The sequence below is a fragment of the Somniosus microcephalus genome, chromosome 12, assembly GCF_052327205.1.
Source record: "Somniosus microcephalus isolate GS21.2 chromosome 12, FLI_Smic_1.0, whole genome shotgun sequence".
Taxonomy (NCBI): Eukaryota; Metazoa; Chordata; class Chondrichthyes; order Squaliformes; family Somniosidae; genus Somniosus; species Somniosus microcephalus.
Genome location: NC_140998.1, coordinates 19694997 through 19712876, shown reverse-complemented (window position 1 = coordinate 19712876; position 17880 = coordinate 19694997). Strand labels below are relative to the sequence as shown.

General features: G+C 46.4%; 1 protein-coding gene across 2 annotated transcripts in view; it reads right to left on the bottom strand.

Annotated features, from left to right (window-relative positions):
• cep128 (centrosomal protein 128) overlaps positions 1–17880 on the bottom strand; it is a 428165-nt gene that overhangs the window by 364435 nt on the left and 45850 nt on the right. For both annotated transcript variants that reach the window (XM_086002651.1, XM_086002652.1), the window contains exon 8: positions 3212–3328. In XM_086002651.1, coding sequence (XP_085858777.1) covers positions 3212–3328 — 117 coding nt within the window. The remainder of the gene's footprint in view (positions 1–3211; positions 3329–17880) is intronic.

Sequence of the window (17880 nt, the reverse complement as noted above, 5' to 3'; positions counted from 1 at the left end):
AGAGAGAGAGAGACAGAGACAGACACACAGAGGGGGGGGGGAGAGAGAGAGACACACACACACACACACACACACACACACACACACACACACACACACACACACACAGAGGGGGAGAGGGACACACAGGGGGGGGGGGGGAGAGAGAGAGACACACACAGAGGGGGAGAGAGAGACACAGAGGGGGAGAGGGACACACAGAGGGGGAGAGAGAGACAGACAGAGGGGGAGAGAGAGAGACACACACACACACACACACACACACACACACACACACACACACACAGAGAGGGGGAGAGAGAGACACACACAGAGGGGGAGAGACAGAGACAGACACACAGGGGGGGGGGGGAGAGAGACACAGAGGGGGAGAGAGAGACACAGAGGGGGAGAGAGACACACAGAGGGGGAGAGCGAGAGAGACACACACACACACACACACACACACACACACTCTCCCCCTCTGTGTGTGTGTGTGTGTGTGTGTGAGAGAGAGACACACAGAGGGGGAGAGAGAGAGACACACACACAGAGGGGGAGAGAGAGAGATACACACAGAGGGGGGGAGAGAGAGACACACAGAGGGGGAGAGAGAGAGAGAGACACACACACAGAGGGGGAGAGAGACACACACACACACACACACACACACACACACACACACACACACACACACACACAGAGGGGGGGGGAGAGAGAGACACACACACACACAGAGGGGGAGAGGCAGAGACCCTCATCGCATTTAAAAAGTACTTGGATATGCACTTGAAGTGCCGCAACCTACAGGGCTATGGGCCAAGAGCTGGAAAGTGGGATTAGGCTGGATAGCTCTTTGTCGGCCAGCATGGACAAAGTGGGCTGAATGGCCTCCTTCTGTGCTGTAAATTTCTATAATTCTATATAACTACAAAGGTTGCATCTTTACGCCATCAAATACCTGAAGCAGTCAAAAGGAGCAGAGAAAAAGGAGCGTGAAAATTTATAAAAACCCAACCAGTTCATTCAAGGAAGGATTTGAGTGCTTGAAGGGTTCATTTCAGTACAGTTCATTTGAGTAGAGGCAATAAGGGATGTTTTGGGCACCTGTATAAATTCTGATTTTTTTTTTTTACATTAAAATGTAATTTTAATTTATTTTTAAAAGAAGAAGTTAGACCTTCTTTTCTAGGATTATACCTTAGGTTTTATCTCTACTTGAATGTTTGGTTGTCAATGTGGGGCAGGGACCTGCCACCCCTACCGGTCCGGGCCTACACGTGACCCCAATACCACATAATATGGTTGAATCTCAATATGGTTGAATCTTAACGCCCCTTGGGCAACTGGAGCATTGACCACATCCCAAGAACAATTAGAAATGTCCCTGCTTTTCAGGCACCCTTGTCAGCATCTGTATTGAAAGCTAACAGTGGTCAGCACGGTGGCATAGTGGTTAGCACTGTTGCCTCACAGCGCCAGGGACCCGGGTTCGAATCCGGCCTCGGGCGACTGTCTGTGTGGAGTTTGCACATTCTCCCCGTGTCTGCGTGGGTTTCCTCCGGGTGCTCCGGTTTCCTCCCACAGTCCAAAGATGTGCGGGTTAGGTTGATTGGCCATGATAAAAATTGGCCCTTAGTGTTAGGGGGGATTAAATACGTGGGGTTACGGGGATAGGGCTTGGGTGGGATGGCTGTCAGTGTAGGGACTGGGTGCTAGGGTTTGGATGATCAGCCATGATCTTGTTGAATGGCGGAGAAGGGCCGAATGGCCTACTCCTGCTCCTATCTTCTATGTTTCTATTCCAGTGGGATAAGCCTATGGCATTATGAGAAAAAAATCATCTTACTTATTTTTTTTTGTTAATTGAAAACCAACACACAGAATGCTCATTCTGCCAGCGCATTTCACACTTCATCTAGAGCCATCTTTTGTCTCTTTACCTGTCCTATTACCATCTCGTCTCGCCTTGAATATCTCTTAATGTCTCCTCACCTCTCAGACCTTCCCTTTTGTCCTTTCATCCCCTCCCCCATTTCCCAGCCCCCAAACTGGCCTTTTAATCTGTTTCATTTCCTGCTTTTTTCTCAGTTCTGACGAAGGGTTTCGACCTGAAACGTTGACTGTTTCTCTCTCCACGGATGTTGCCTGGCCTGCTGAGTTTTTCCAGCGTTTTCTGTTGTTAATACAGAATTTATACACTGGCCCGAAATATCCATCTACTCAACCCATGGCCGAGACATTAAACTCAGACCTCTCCTCCCTGGTCAGACAGATGTAAAAGATTCCATGACACTTCGCCAAAGAGCGAGCGAGGGATTTTCATGACCAACGAGTTCATCCCTCAACCATCAACTCCGATTAACTGCACATTCGTGGCAATGCTGTTCGTGGGACCACACTGCGCACAAATCGGCTGCTGCAGTCGCCGACATAACAGCGACTACACTTCAAAAGTAATTCAACAGCTTTAGGGCATCCCGAGGTCGTGAACGGCGCAATATAAATGGACGTTCTTTTCTTTCTTTACCAGAAATAGAAGTCCGCAACGTTTAACAACACCAATTGCAAACAGGCCGAGTCCTCATCACCACAACCAATATGGTCTCAATTTTTAACATTAAGCAGGATGCAATGACAACATAAACCAGAATTTAAAAAAAAAGACATAATGGAAAATAAAAAGTCATCCTTTTAAGAAAAAAAAAAAAAACCTCAGCTACCAAGAAAGTGGTGGCAGGTTAGAACCTTCTACTACTTCTGACTATGTGTTTCAATCCCTCATCTTTGGAGAAATGCATCCAATGGTTTCTGGAACCCATTAATACAGCGGAATGGGGAGGGTGGAAGGCTGGCCTCCTGTTATACACACCGCCCGACTTTCCTGTCCATGTGGTTAATGAAAAGGAAAATCAGCCAGCGCGTGCGACAGGCAGCCCATCGGATACCGCCAATTTTTATGGCCCGAAGTCATAAGATCCGCCCATACGGTCTCTACTTTAACAGCATTCCCTGGTACCTTATTCCATAAGTATTATCCTTTGGCGTGAAAAGATTCGACTTTATTTCTTATACTTTTACACTGGAGGTCCTTGGCATTTGAACTCTTTCCCACAGTTTTGCCTGGAAATTCTTAAGAAACCAAAACAATTGGAACTTACTGCCACTTTTACTGCAGACCCATCGACAAAAGACTCAAATCTCCAAACATGTGTTGGAAAATATGTCTCACCTCCTGCAGCCGTGCAGCCATGTGTCCTAGCTGGTCCTGGCGACTTTCTGCTAATTGTCGTTCGGTCCTCATTTCCTTTTCAATTTCTTTTAGGCGTCTTTCAACTCTCTCTGAAACCTTTACACAGAGAGGGGAGAGCACATTAACCAAGGGGGCGAGAAAAATTTAAGTTTACCTTTTCTGCTAGAAAAAGGTCAGTTATTACAGTGCTTAAAAAAAAAACTAAATACGCTAAAAGTGATTCTCACATGGCACCAATACTTACAGGAATACTTACCCGAGGTCCCCAGCATCACAGATGCCAGTCTTCAGCCCATTCAATTCACTCCACGGGATGTCAAGAAACGGCTGAAGACACTGGATACTGCAAAGGCTATGGGCCCTGACAACATTCCAGCAATAGCACTGAAGACTTGTGCTCCAGAACTAGCTGCGCCCCTAGCCAAGCTGTTCCAGTACAGCTACAACACTGGCATCTACCCGGCAATGTGGAAAATTGCCCAAGTATGTCCTGTCTACAAAAAGCAGGACAAATCCGACCCGGCCATTAACCGTCCCATCAGTCTATTCTCAATCATCAGCAAAGTGATGGAAGGTGTCGTCGACAGTGCTATCAAGCGGCACTTACTCAGCAATAACCTGCTAACTGACGCCCAGTTTGGGTTCCGCCAGGGCCACTCAGCTCCTGACCTCATTACAGCCTTGGTCCAAACATGGACAAAAGAGCTGAATTCAAGAGGTGAGGTGAGAGTGACTGCCCTTGACATCAAGGCAGCATTTGATCGAGTGTGGCATCAAGGAGCCCTAGCAAAACTGAAGTCAATGGGAATCAAGGGGAAAACTCTCCATTGGTTGGAATCATACCTAGCACAAAGGAAGTTGGCTGTGGTTGTTGGAGGTCATTCATCTCAATCACATGACATCACTGCAGGAGTTCCTCAGGGCAGTGTCCAAGGCCCAACCATCTTCAGCTGTTTCATCAATGACCTTCCCTCCATCATAAGGTCAGAAGTGGGGATGTTCGCTGATGATTGCACACTGTTCAGCACCATTCGAGACTCGTCAGATACTGACGCAGTCCGTGTCTATATGCAGCAAGACCTGGACAACATTCAGACTTGGGCTGACAAGTGGCAAGTAACATTCGCACCACACAAGTGCCAGGCAATGGCCATCTCCAACAAGCGAGACTCTAACCATCTCCCCTTGACATTCAACGGCATTACCATCACTGAATCCCCCACTATCAACATCCTGGGGGTTACCATTGATCAGAAACTGAACTGGACCAGCCATATAAATACTGTGGCTACAAGAGCAGGCCAGAGGCTGGGAATTCTGTGGTGAGTGTCTCACCTCCTGACTCCCCAAAGCCTTTCCACCATCTACAAGGCACAAGTCAGGAGTGTGATGGAATACTCTCCACTTGCCTGGATGAGTGCAGCTCCAACAACACTCAAGAAGCTTGACACCATTCAGGATAAAGCAGCCCGCTTGATTGGCACTCCATCCACCACCTTCAACATTCACTCCCTCCACCACCGGCGCACTGTGGCTGCAGTGTGTACCATCTACAAGATGCACTGCAGCAACTCGCCAAAGCTCCTTCAACAGCACCTTCCAAACCCGCGACCTCTACCACTTAGAAGGACAAGGGCAGCAGACGCATGGGAACATCACCACCTACAAGTTCCCCTCCAAGCCACACACCATCCTGACTTGGACCTGTATCGTCGTTCCTTCACTGTCGCTGGGCCAAAATCCTGGAACTCCCTTCCTAACAGCATTGTGGGTGTACCTACACCATATGGACTGCAGCGGTTCAAGAAGGCAGCTCACCACCATCTTCTCAAGGGCAATTAGGGATGGGCACTAAATGCAGGCCTAGCCAGCGACACCCACATCCCATCAATGAATTAAAAAAAACAATACCTGCTCCTCGGTTTGCATCCAGCCCACAGATTGACGGAATGAAAATTTTTCCAGTCTGCGAACTGACTGCGAGTGTGGCATTGGTTGGAAACAGGACTAAAGTACAAGATCTTCTCAGACCAGTGAAGCAGAGCAGGAGAATTATCCTTTAGTCGGGGACAAGACAACAGCTGCAGAAAAGGGTGGATTATCATAGCGGTAGGGGAAACAGCAGAAGCAACATGGGTGAAAATTAGTAGCGACAAAAAGTAGTAAACGGCAACCACTACTGACAGCCACTCAAGGTGGTGCAGATAGACAGCTATTTAAGCAAGTAAGAAAGGCTGCGAAGAATCGCATTATAAGGGTGCCAACATCCAAGAAGTGAAATAGACAGACCAGGGACAAAAAAGGGAGGGGTGAACATGCAGCTCTAAAAGGTCATTTTAGTCCTGGTTTTCTAAGTGTATGAAGTAAAGTACTAGATTACATACTGTATCAGATTTAACAATTAGCAGTCAACCACGACACATTAGCAACCTAGAAACGAGTGAATGCTTGGGCTCTTAATTCTTGTATAGTTAGATTTGGTAACATAAGAGAGTACAGTTAATAATAATAGTTACAAGAGTTAAAAGAGTAAACTTAGGAAGATGAAAAAACTCTATAGAGGAATTGGTGAGAAGTAGAACAGAAAGTAAAATGGCTAAAATAGATTGATATATATCTGCAGAGATATGAAAGGACAGACTTGCGCTAATAATTCTAGTTCCCTAAACAACCTCCTCAATATCTACATCTTTCAGATGATACATTAATCCGAGGCCCACTGGAAGAAGAGAAGGAGAATTCTCCTCAGTGTTCTGGCCAATATTTATCCCTCAACTAACATTGTTAAACATAATACAATAGCAAAATACTGCAGATGCTGGAAATCCAAAACAACAACTGAAAATGCTGGAAAAACTCAGCAGGCCAGGCAACATCCGTGGAGAGAAAATAGAGTCAACGTTTCTGTAGTGTATGTACCTTTAAGGGGAGAACTACTTTTTACAGCTCCTGTATACTGTAGTACCGGCAGTGACCACACCTGTATATAAACCCTGAGTAGGGATCTGTACTGTTAGTTTTTGAGTGGCCCTCATCCAGTAAACAACTGTTGATTGTTCCTCTGCAGTCTCTGTCTATTTGTTGAAGGACACCATACACCAAAATTCACGGATTTAACAGTGGCGACAAGTCGATTCGAACCTACCTGCAACTCTGTAGAAGGCGGCCGATTCCACCAGTGCGGGCGTCGACCATCCGGAGAGGGCTTGAACATCGCAGAGGAGGCTGTGGAGAGCTGGGCTTGGTTCCCCAGTCGCGATGATCCAGCGCAGCGGGCTGGCAGCAGGTACGGCGCAGACCCTTCCCGGACGGCGGCGGCTGGAGCCGACCGACGGCACAGAAAAAGGCCGAGCAGCGTCGACGGGGTAAGAGAGAGGGTAAAGCGCACAGGGCGCAGCCGGGGTTGAAGACCGAGCGGCGTCAACGAGAGAGGGGAAAACGCACAGAGCGCGGCCGGGGTTTCAAGGGCTGAGCAGCGTCCGCGGGGGAAGAAAGGAAGCGCAGGAGACACCATTTTGAGCCAGCGGAGAAGAAGGGAGAGCACGGGAGACGCCATTTTTAGCCAGTCTAACCACACCCAGGGATGCAGAAGAGTGGCAGTGTCACAGCGTTCAACAATGAAGTCGAAGATTGGGCAACATATATAGAACGCGTAGAAGTGTACTGCAAGGCAAATGAAGTGCCAGATGCCAGGAAAGCACTGGTATTGTTGAATTCCATGGGTGCAAAAACGTACGGCTTACTGCGAAACCTAATAACCCCAGAGAAGCCAGTGGAAAAGGATTTTGAAAGCATAGTGGCAATCCTACAGGACCACTTAAACCCCACACCGCTGCTGATAGCAGAAAGATTTAAGTTTCACAAAAGGAACCAGCATAAAGACGAAAGTAATGCTGAGTATTTAATGGAACTGCGCAAACTATCGAAACACTGCCAGTTTGGAACGGGACTAGCAGATACTTTAAGGGACAAGTTTGTGTGTGGGCTTCAAAGTGAAGGAACCCAGAAACAGCTTCTATCAGAAAAGGATCTTACGTTGGACAAGGCTTTCAGCATGGCAGTATCACACGAAGCAGCCGCACAGGGCGCTGCAGAGATACAACGGAGACCGCAAGAATATGGCACAAATGAAATGTCATATGGAGCAGTGAAGTGTTATCGCTGCGGCAGAACAACACACGACCATAAGGATTGTTGGTTCAAGGACCAAGTGTGCAGACAGTGTGGAAAAGTAGGACACATAGCAAGTGTCTGCAGGTCGGGAAAGAAAACCAGCAGCAAGAAATCGCCACAGGAGAAGTACAAAAAGGTACATAAGGTGACGGAGAGTAGTTCAGACGAACAGAAAAGTGATACAGACTCCGGAAGCAAGGAGCTGGGTTGTCTGAAACTACATCATGTAATCAAAATGGAGGATCACCAAACTATCTGGGTCACGCTCAAGATAGACGGAGTCCAAGTGAAAATGGAATTGGACACAGGATCAGCCCTAACAGTCATAAACCAAAGGGACTACAAGCGGCTATTCTCAGATATACCCTTGAGAGATACAGAGATTGTCTTGAAGACGTACACGGGGCAAAAAGTCTACCCCAAAGGAAAAATAAAGGTGAACGTGATATACAACGGCAAGGAAACACCAAAAATGGACCTATATGTATTGCCAGATGGAGGACCACCACTACCCGGGCGTGAATGGATCCAGAAGATACAGCTAGATTGGCATTCCATACAAGCACTGACTGTAGATGCCAAAAAGGATGACGACATCACACCTGGACAACTGTCAAAAATGCTAACTGACGCACAAGAAGTGTTCCAGCAGGGACTCGGAACACTAAAAGGCATAACAGCGACGATTAAAATAGAGGAAAATGCAAGCCCAAAGTTTTTTTTAAGGCCAGACCGGTCCCTTATGCGATCCGCCCAGCCGTCGAAGCAGAGCTGGAAGGTTTGGAACGTTCAGGAGTACTATCCAAAGTGGACTGGAGCGAATGGGCTACACCCATCGTTCCTGTAATGAAGAGGTCGTTGAGTAATACGCCTGGGGAACCAAAGAAGGTTCGCATCTGTGGGGACTTTAAGGTGACAGTGAACCCAGTCCTTCACACTGTACAATATCCGCTTCCGCGGATTGAAGATATTTTCGCCTCGCTATCTGGAGGGAAACGCTTCACTAAGATTGATCTGGCCCAGGCGTACCTGCAAATGGAGGTAGAAGAAGCCTCGAAACAGTACTTCACGATCAACACTCAAAGGTCTCTACCAATACAACCGGCTGGTGTTCGGGGTAGCATCAGCTCCGGCTATTTGGCAAAGGGCAATGGATCAAGTCCTGCAAGGGATTCCAGGGACCCAGTGTTATTTGGACGACATCCTGGTCACGGGCGAAAATGACAGTGATCACCTCGCCAACCTGGAGCAGGTGCTCACTAGATTGAAGGATTATGGGCTCCGAGCTAATCACCACAAATGCGAGTTTTTCCAGAAGCAGATCTCGTATTGTGGCTACGTTATTGACGAAGAGGGGTTACATAAGTCCCCTGAAAAGATTGAGGCAGTAGTCAAGGCTCCAGCACCGGAAAATGTGTCACAACTGAGGTCGTTCCTCGGGTTGGTGAACTACTACCATAAGTTCTTGCCGAATTTGTCTACAGTACTACACCCACTGAACACCCTACTGCAAACGGGGGTGCCATGGAAGTGGAATGACGAATGTAAACGAGCTATCCAGAAGAGCAAAGAATTGATCACATCAAAAGAGGTGTTGGCTCATTTCAACCCAGCACTACCAATTCGGTTGGCGTGTGATGCATCGCCCTATGGCATTGGAGCGGTGCTGTCGCACAAATTCCCGGACGGCTCGGAGAGGCCAGTAGCCTTTGCGTCTCGGTCACTAACCTCAGCCGAGCGTAACTACGCCCAGATTGACAGGGAGGCCCTCAGCCTAGTGTGGGGAGTGAAAAAGTTCAAACACTATCTGCACGGGCAGAAGTTCACCTTGCTGACTGACCACCAACCACTCGTCTCCATCTTTAATCCAAAGAAGGGCGTTCCGGTGATGACTGCGCAACGGCTACAAAGATGGTCCCTTTTTCTAGGGGCGCACCAATATGATATCGAGTATAAGGGCACGAAACAGCATGGAAACGCTGATGGGCTATCACGCCTGCCACTGCCTACTGCGGAGGAAGCACCAGCAGTGGATCCTGTCGAAATATTTCATTTGACTATAATTGAATGCTTGCCAGTAGCTAACGCTGGTATAGAGAAGGAGACCCGAAATGACCCGACGCTGTCTCGGGTATATGATTTGACTGTGAAGGGATGGCCAGCACATGGCGACTCACTGTTGCCAGCATTCTCATCCAGAAGAGAGCAGCTGTCAGTATGCCAGGGGACCTTGATGTGTGGATCCCGAGTGGTAATTCCACCCAAGTTAAGGGAGAGAGTGCTCAATGAGCTTCACGAAGGCCATCTGGGAGGGGTGAAAATGAAAAGCCTTGCAAGGGCTTGTGTGTGGTGGCCGGGGATCGATCAGCAAATCGAAAACCTGACAAAGAGCTGCTCAGGATGCCAGAAGGTCCAAAATGCACCACCACATGCCCCTCTACACCCATGGGAGTGGCCCTCATCTCCATGGCAACAGGTGCATATTGATTTTGCTGGTCCATTCATGGACTCAATGTTTTTAATAGCCGTGGATGCGCACTCGAAATGGCCTGAGGTGATCAAAATGTCCTCCACCACCACGGAGAAAACTATTGCAGTTCTACGGACCATATTTGCCAGGAACAGCTTGCCAGAGCAGATTTGCTCTGATAACGGACCACAGTTTGTGTCCGAAGAGTTTCGAAGATTTATGAAAAGGAATGGGGTAAGGCATTACACATCCGCCCCGTATCATCCAGCCACAAATGGATTGGCTGAGAGGTTCGTACAAACCTTTAAAAAAGCAGTAAGGGCCATGTGCGATGACGACATTCCACTGCAGCATAAGGTGGACAATTTCCTGTTAGCCTACAGAAATGCGACACATGCAGTCACCAACCAGACCCCGGCCATGATGTTCTTTAACCGAAGGTTGAGATCTCGTCTGGATTTGCTCAGACCAAATGTACGAAGAGATGTTGAGAATAAGCAATTCCAGCACATCAATGAGAAGCCGACAAGGAGCTTCAATGTAGGGCAACCAGTCTTGGCCCGCGACTACCGAACAGAGAAATGGCAACCAGGAACGATATGCACACGGCAGGGGCCACTAATGTTCACAGTGGATGTTGGGGAGAGCATTGTGAGACGCCATGTCGACCAGATCCTAGAGTCACAGGAACGAGTCAACCCCAGGTCTCACGTACCTGGTGATGAACCCGACATACAGGTAGCATCTACCCCAGAAACAGTAGCATCGGAAGCTGATGAACCAACCGACGACAGGGGGCCAGAATCGCCTCCGCACCAAGAGCAAGACACTCAGGAAAGGCGCTATCCAGAAAGGATCAGGAAGCCGCCCCAAAGACTGAATTTATAAATGGACTATTTGCAGTTAATGTTGCATGTTAAAAGTGTTAATTGTTAAACGAATGTTATGGTACTGTTAATCTAAAAGGGGAGGAATTGTAGTGTATGTACCTTTAAGGGGAGAACTACTTTTTACAGCTCCTGTATACTGTAGTACCGGCAGTGACCACACCTGTATATAAACCCGGAGTAGGGATCTGTACTTTACTGGATGCAGGTTACTCTAAAACTAAACACTTGTTGATTGTTCCTCTGCAGTCTCCGTCGATTTATTGAAGGACACCATACATCAAAATTCACAGATTTAACAGTTTCGAGTCAAGCTCTTTGTCAAGACTGAAAAAGCACAGGAAATGAAATAGGCCGGGCTGGGCGAGAACAAAAGAGAAGTGAAGAGACATTAAGAGGTATTCAAAACGAGACAAGATGGTGATAGGACTAGTGGAGACAAAAGACGGCTCTAGATTAGGTGTGAAATGCGCTGGCAGAATGAGAGACAGCTGCCATGTGGGAGAGAGAAAAAGGGGGAAGGGCACAAAACAAAGGTGTGGATAAAAATCACCCAATCTGCATTTGGTCTCCCCAATGTAGAGGAAACACCTCCGTTCAGTCAGTAAGGGTGACCCCGAGCTTCCGGTCGCCTGTCATTTTAATTCACCGCCCCATTCCCACTCAGACCTCACTGTACTCGGGCTCTTGCATTGTTCCACAGAAGCTCATCGTAAACTTGAGGAACAGCACCTCACCTTCCGATTCGGCGCTTTACAGCCTTCCGGACTCAATATCGAGTTCAACAATTTCAGATCATAACCTCAGCCCCTATTACATTTTTATATATTTTTTATCCACACCTTTGTTTTGTGCCCTTCCCCCTTTTTCTCTCTCCCACATGGCAGCTGTCTCATTCTGCCAGCGCATTTCACACCTCATCTGGAGCCGTCTTTTGTCTCCACTAGTCCTATCACCATCTCGTCTCGTTTTGAATACCTCTTAATGTCTCTTCACTTCTCTTTTGTTCTCTCCCAGCCTGGCCTTTTAAACTATTTCATTTCCTGTGCTTTTTCAGTCTTGACAAAGGGTTTGACCCAAAACGTTGACTCTATTTCTCTCTCCACAGATGTTGCCTGGCCTGCTGAGTTTTTCCAGCATTTTCTGTTGTTATTTTGTTAAACATAATACCTGGTCATTACCGCGTCGTTGTTTGTGGGAGCTTGCTGTGCGCATTTGGGCTGCCGCATTTCCTACATTACAACAGTGACTACACTTCAAAAAAAAAAAAGTACTTCATTGGCTGCAAAGCACTTTGGGACGTCTGAAAGCCGTGAAAGGTGCTATATCAATGCAAGTCTTTCTTTTTTGCATGTACATCCCCCCTCACTCGCTGATGCATTCCCCGAAGCAGCGCTCAGGAGGTATATAATTGGTCTTTATCTCCCACGTGATCAACTACACATACTAAATCTAACTGCTCAGGGTGCTAAATATTCTTGTGGAGAATTGATCCAGGAACTAACAGCACAAATTACTCGCATTCTCCAGCAGAAGTGTACAGTAAGGTAATGCTGCAGTACATTGTTTCTCCCACTAGAGGTCTGCAGAGAGCTCTACAAATACTGGTACAGTACTTTGTTGGAAGATTTTAAAGAAAAATGTGCCAGAGCAGCAATGAAACTTGCCCTAGATTGTCTTTTTACTTTCCAAAAATTACTGCACAAGCTTTAATCAGTAGAAATAAATCCTAAAAATGAAAGTATATCTTTAGTACAGGCAAGAACCAAGTCAGTCAGATAATCTGGTCATACACAAATTTTTGAAGTCGAGAAGGCGGTTTTAAAAAAGCATACGGGATCCTTGGCTTTATAAATTGAGGAAGAGAGTACAAAAGCAAAGAAGTTATGCTAGCCTTTATAAATCACTGGTTAGACCCCAGCTGGAGTACTTGCGGTCAGCAGTGAAGTGAAGGCGTTCTCTGCTGGCCCCAAAGTACGCTTCCCACAAGGATCTCGCGATCCCCGTGTCGAGAACCTCTGGTTTACCAACCTTCAATTCAATTCAGCGGACTGTAGCGGGGAATCCCTTGTTCGAACAGCCGTGACATCAACAGGCCGTCTAAGCAGTCAGTCAATCAAAAAGGCAGAATTCTCACAGACAGCGAACGACGAAGAGAGTACGCTCTTAAAATTCTAACTTTTTATAATAATTAGAGACAGCAGAACAAAGATCGGGGCTCTCACATAGAGAAAAGGCAGGCCTGAAATAAAGATGGTCAAGCTTTAAAAAAAATGTTTTTAATATATTTGAAAATTTTCTAAAAATATATTATTTTTATTAAAATGGACAAATTTCACACTGCACGGAATTTAAATTAGTTTTCCAGGCCCTTAATATTTGTTTAGCAGTCAATACGCTGTTAAAACCCCAGTTACACCAAATCGCTTTGGATCCAACTTTGGCAGAGCAGCCAAAGTTTCCATCAGTTTGAATGATTTGGCTGATTACACAGATTGGTGTGTGTGTGTGTGTGTGTGTGTGTGTGTGTGTGTGTGTGTGTGTGTGTGTGTGTGTGTGTGTGGGGGGGGGTGGGGAGGGCAAAGCGCAGCCTGTTTTGGAGCGGTCAATGACTGACCTCAACGTCGGGATTTCTGCATGCACATTCGCCAGATCCCAAAGTTGCTGTCAGTTTCAACGGCAGAATGATGGCAAACGCTGCCAGTTCCCAGTCATCCCGCCCGCAAATTCTGGGCCAGTGTCTCCAATTCTGGGCACCACACTTTAGGAAGGATGTCAAGGCTTTGGAGAGGGTGCAGGGGAGATTGACCAGAATTATACCAAGGACTTCAGTTATGTGGAGAAACTCGAGAAGACGAGATTGTTCTCCTTAGAGCAGAGGAGGTTAAGGAGAGATTTAATAGAGCTGTTCAAAACTATGAACAGTTTTGATATAGGGCGAAACCGTTTCCACTGGCAGGAGGGTTGATAACCAGAGGACACAGGTTTAAGATCATTGACAAAAAAGCCGGGGGGGTGGGGGGGGGGGGGGGGGGGGGCGAGAGGATGAGAATTTTTTTTATATATAAACGCAGCGAGTTATTATCTGGAATGCGCTGCCTGAAAGGGTGGTGGAAGCAGATTCAATAGTAACTTTCAAAAGGGACTTGGATAAATACTTAGAACATAAGAAATAGGAGCAGGAGTAGGCCAATTGGCCCCTCGAGCCTGCTCCGCCATTCAATAAGATCATGGCTGATCTGATCCTAACCGCCAATCCACTATGACAGGACTATCTCCTGAATCTAACAGAATTAGACACACGAAACAGGAGCAGGATCAGGCTACACGGCCCCTGGGCCCGCTCCGCTACCCACAGGGCCATGACCGATCCGCACCTAAACTCATGTCCAAATTCCTGCCCGCTCCCCGTAACCCTTAATTCCCTTTTCTTCTAGGAAACTGTCTATTTCTGTTTTAAATTTATGTAATGATGTAGCTTCGACAGCTTTTTGGGGCAGCATATTCCATGGACCTACCACCCTCTGAGTGAAGTAGTTCCTCCTCATCTCAGTTTTGAAAGAGCAGCCCCTTATTCTAAGACTATGCCCCCTAGTTCTAGTTTCACCCATCATCTGGAACATCCTCCCCGCATCCACACGATCCAACCCCTTCACAATCTTATATGTTTCAATAAGATCGCCTCTCATTCTTCTGAACTCCAATGAGTAGAGTCCCAATCTACTCAACCTCTCCTCATATGTCCATCCCCTCATCCCTGGGATTAACCGAGTGAACCTTCTTTGTACTGACTCGAGAGCAAGTATGTCCTTTCTTAAGTATGGACACCAAAACTGTATGCAGTATTCCAGGTGCGGTCTCACCAATACCTTGTACAACTGAAGCAATACCTCCCTATTTTTATATTCTATCCCCCTAGCAATGAAAGCCAACATTCCATTGGCCTTCTTAATCACTTGCTGCACCTGCATACTAACCTTTTGAGTTTCGTGCACCAGGACCCCCAGATCCCTTTGTACTTCAGTACTTTCCAGTTTCTTGCCATTAAGATAATAACTTGCTCTACGATTTTTCCTGCCAAAGTGCATAACCTCACACTTTCCAGTATTGTATTCCATCTGCCAAGTCTCTGCCCACTTACTTAGCCTGTCTATGTCCCCTTGCAGGTTTTTTATGTCCTCCTCTCTCACTACTTTCCCTCCCATCTTAGTATCATCTGCAAACTTTGATATGTTACACTCGGTCCCCTCCTCCAAATCGTTAATATAGATTGTAAAGAGTTGGGGACCCAGCACTGACCCCTGCGGAACACCACTGGTTACTGATTGCCAGTCTGAGAATGAACCATTTATCCCAACTCTCTGCCTTCTGTTAGATAGCCAATCCTCTATCCATGCCAGAATATTACCCCCAATCCCGTGATTTTTTATCTTAAGCAATAATCTTTTGTGTGGCACCTTGTCAAATGCCTTTTGGAAGTCTAAATACACTACGTCCACTGGTTCACCTTTATCCACCCTGTATGTTACTTCCTCAAAGAACTCCAGCAAATTTGTCAAACATGACTTCCCCTTCATAAAACCATGCTGACTTTGTCTTATTAAACTATGATTATCCAAATGTCCTGTTACTGTCTCCTTAATAATGGACTCCAAAATTTTACCTACCACAGATGTTAGGCTAACCGGTCTATAGTTTCCAGCCTTCTGTCTACTGCCCTTTTTAAATAAGGGTGTTACATTAGCAGTTTTCCAGTCTGCTGGGACCTTTGCTGAGTCCAGGGAGTTTTGGAAGATTACCAATGCATCCACAATCCCTACCGCCACTTCCCTCAAGACCCTTGGATGTAAGCCATCGGGTCCAGGCGATTTATCCGCCTTGAGTCCCATTATTTTACAGAGTACCACTTCCTTAGTGATTTTGATCGTGTTTATCTCCTCCCCCCCTATAGCCCCCTGCTTGTCCAGTGTTGGGATATTCTTGGTGTCCTCTACTGTAAAGACTGATACAAAATATTCATTCAGTGTTTTTGCCATCTCCATATTTCCCACCATTAATTTCCCAGTCTCATCCTCTAAGGGACCAACATTTACTTTAGCCACCCTTTTTCTTTTTATATAACTATAAAAACTCTTACTATCTGTTTTTATATTTTTTGCTAATTTACTTTCATAATCTATCTTCCCTTTCCTAATCAATCTTTTTGTTATTTTTTGCTGTCTTTTAAAGTTTTCCCAATCCTCTATCCTCCCACTAGATTTGGCTACCTTATATGCCCTTGTTTTTAGTCGAATACTATCCTTAATTTCTTTACTTAGCCACGGATGGCTGTCTTTTCTTTTACACCCTTTTCTTCTCAGTGGAATATACTTTTTTTGGAAGTTGTAAAATAACTCCTTAAATGTACACCACTGATCATGTATCGTCTTACCCTTTAATCTATTTTCCCAATCCACTTTGCTCAATTCTGCTCTCATACCTTCATAGTCTCCTTTATTCAAGCTTAGCACGCTTGTTTGAGATACAACCTCCTCACCCTCTAATTGAACATGGAATTCAACCATGTTATGGTCACTCATTCCAAGGGGATCCTTTACTAGAACATTTTTAATTAATCCTGTCTCGTTACACAGGACCAGATCTAAGGTTGCTTGCCCCCTGGTCGGTTCAGTTACATACTGCTCAAGAAACCCATCCCTAATACACTCAATGAACTCATCCTCAAGGCAGCCCTGCCCAATTTGATTTGTCCAGTTAATATGATAGTTAAAATCCCCCATAATTATAGATGTTCCCTTATTACAAGCCTCAACTATTTCCTGATTGATACTCCGTCCAACCGAGTTGCAACTGTTCGGAGGCCTATAGACTACGCCCACTAGTGTTTCTTTCCCCTTATTATTCCTTATCTCCACCCAAACTGTTTCATTATCCTGATCTTTTGACCCAATATCATTTCTCTGTATTACAGTGATTCCTTCCTTTATTAACATAGCCACCCTACCTCCCCTTCCTTCCTGCCTGTCCTTCCTGATCGTTAAATAACCTGGTATGTTTAATTCCCAGGCATTGTCACCCTGCAGCCATGTTTCTGTAATGGCCACAAGATCATACCCATATGTAGCTATTTGTGCCATTAACTCATCTATTTTGTTACGAATGCTACGTGCATTCAAATAGAGAACTTTCAAATGTGTTTTTTGACACTTAGTTCCTGCTTTTGCCCTTTTTATTACTTTACCTTTTACTCCATACCTTCTGCCCCTTCCTGACACGCTCTGGTTTTTCATTTCCCCACTGCTACCTAAGTCTATGACCTGCTCTGTTGTCATTTTTATTATTTGTTCTCTAGGAACCTCCCCCCCACTAGTTAGTTTAAAGCCCTCTCTACAGCCCTAGTTATATGATCCGCCAGGACCCTAGTCCCAGCACTGGCCAAGTGAAGCCCGTCCCAACGGAACAGCTCCCTCCTGCCCCAGTACTGGTGCCAGTATCCCAGGAAGCAAAACCCATTTCTCCCACACCAGTCTTTGAGCCACGCATTTAACTCTCTGATTTTATTTGTCCCAGCCAAATTCGCTCATGGCTCAGGTAATAATCCAGAGATTATTACCCTTGATGTTCTGTTTTTTAATTTGACCCCTAGCTGCTCATACTCCTTTAACAGAACCGGCTTCCTAGTCCTATCTATGTCGTTTGTACCAACATGGACCACGACGACTGGATCCACCCACTCCCACTGCAAGTTTCTTTCCAGCCCAGAGGAGATGTCCTTAACCCTGGCACCGGGTAGGCAACACAGCCTACGGGACTCTCGCTCTTGGCTGCAGAGAACTCTATCTATCCCCCTAATAATACTATCCCCTACCACTACAACATTTCTATTTACTCCCCCCTCTTGAATGGCCCCCCGTTCCACGGTGCTGTGGCCAGGTTGCTCATCCTCCCTGCAGCCCCTGCTCCCGTCCCCACAGGGAGTAAGAACCTCGAACCTGTTGGTCAAGAGCAAGGGCTGCGGCTCCTCCAACACTACCTCCTGGTTCCCCGTACCTGCCTCACTCGTAGTCACACCGTCCTGACCCTGGCCATGGGCTACATCTGAATTAATTAACTTCATA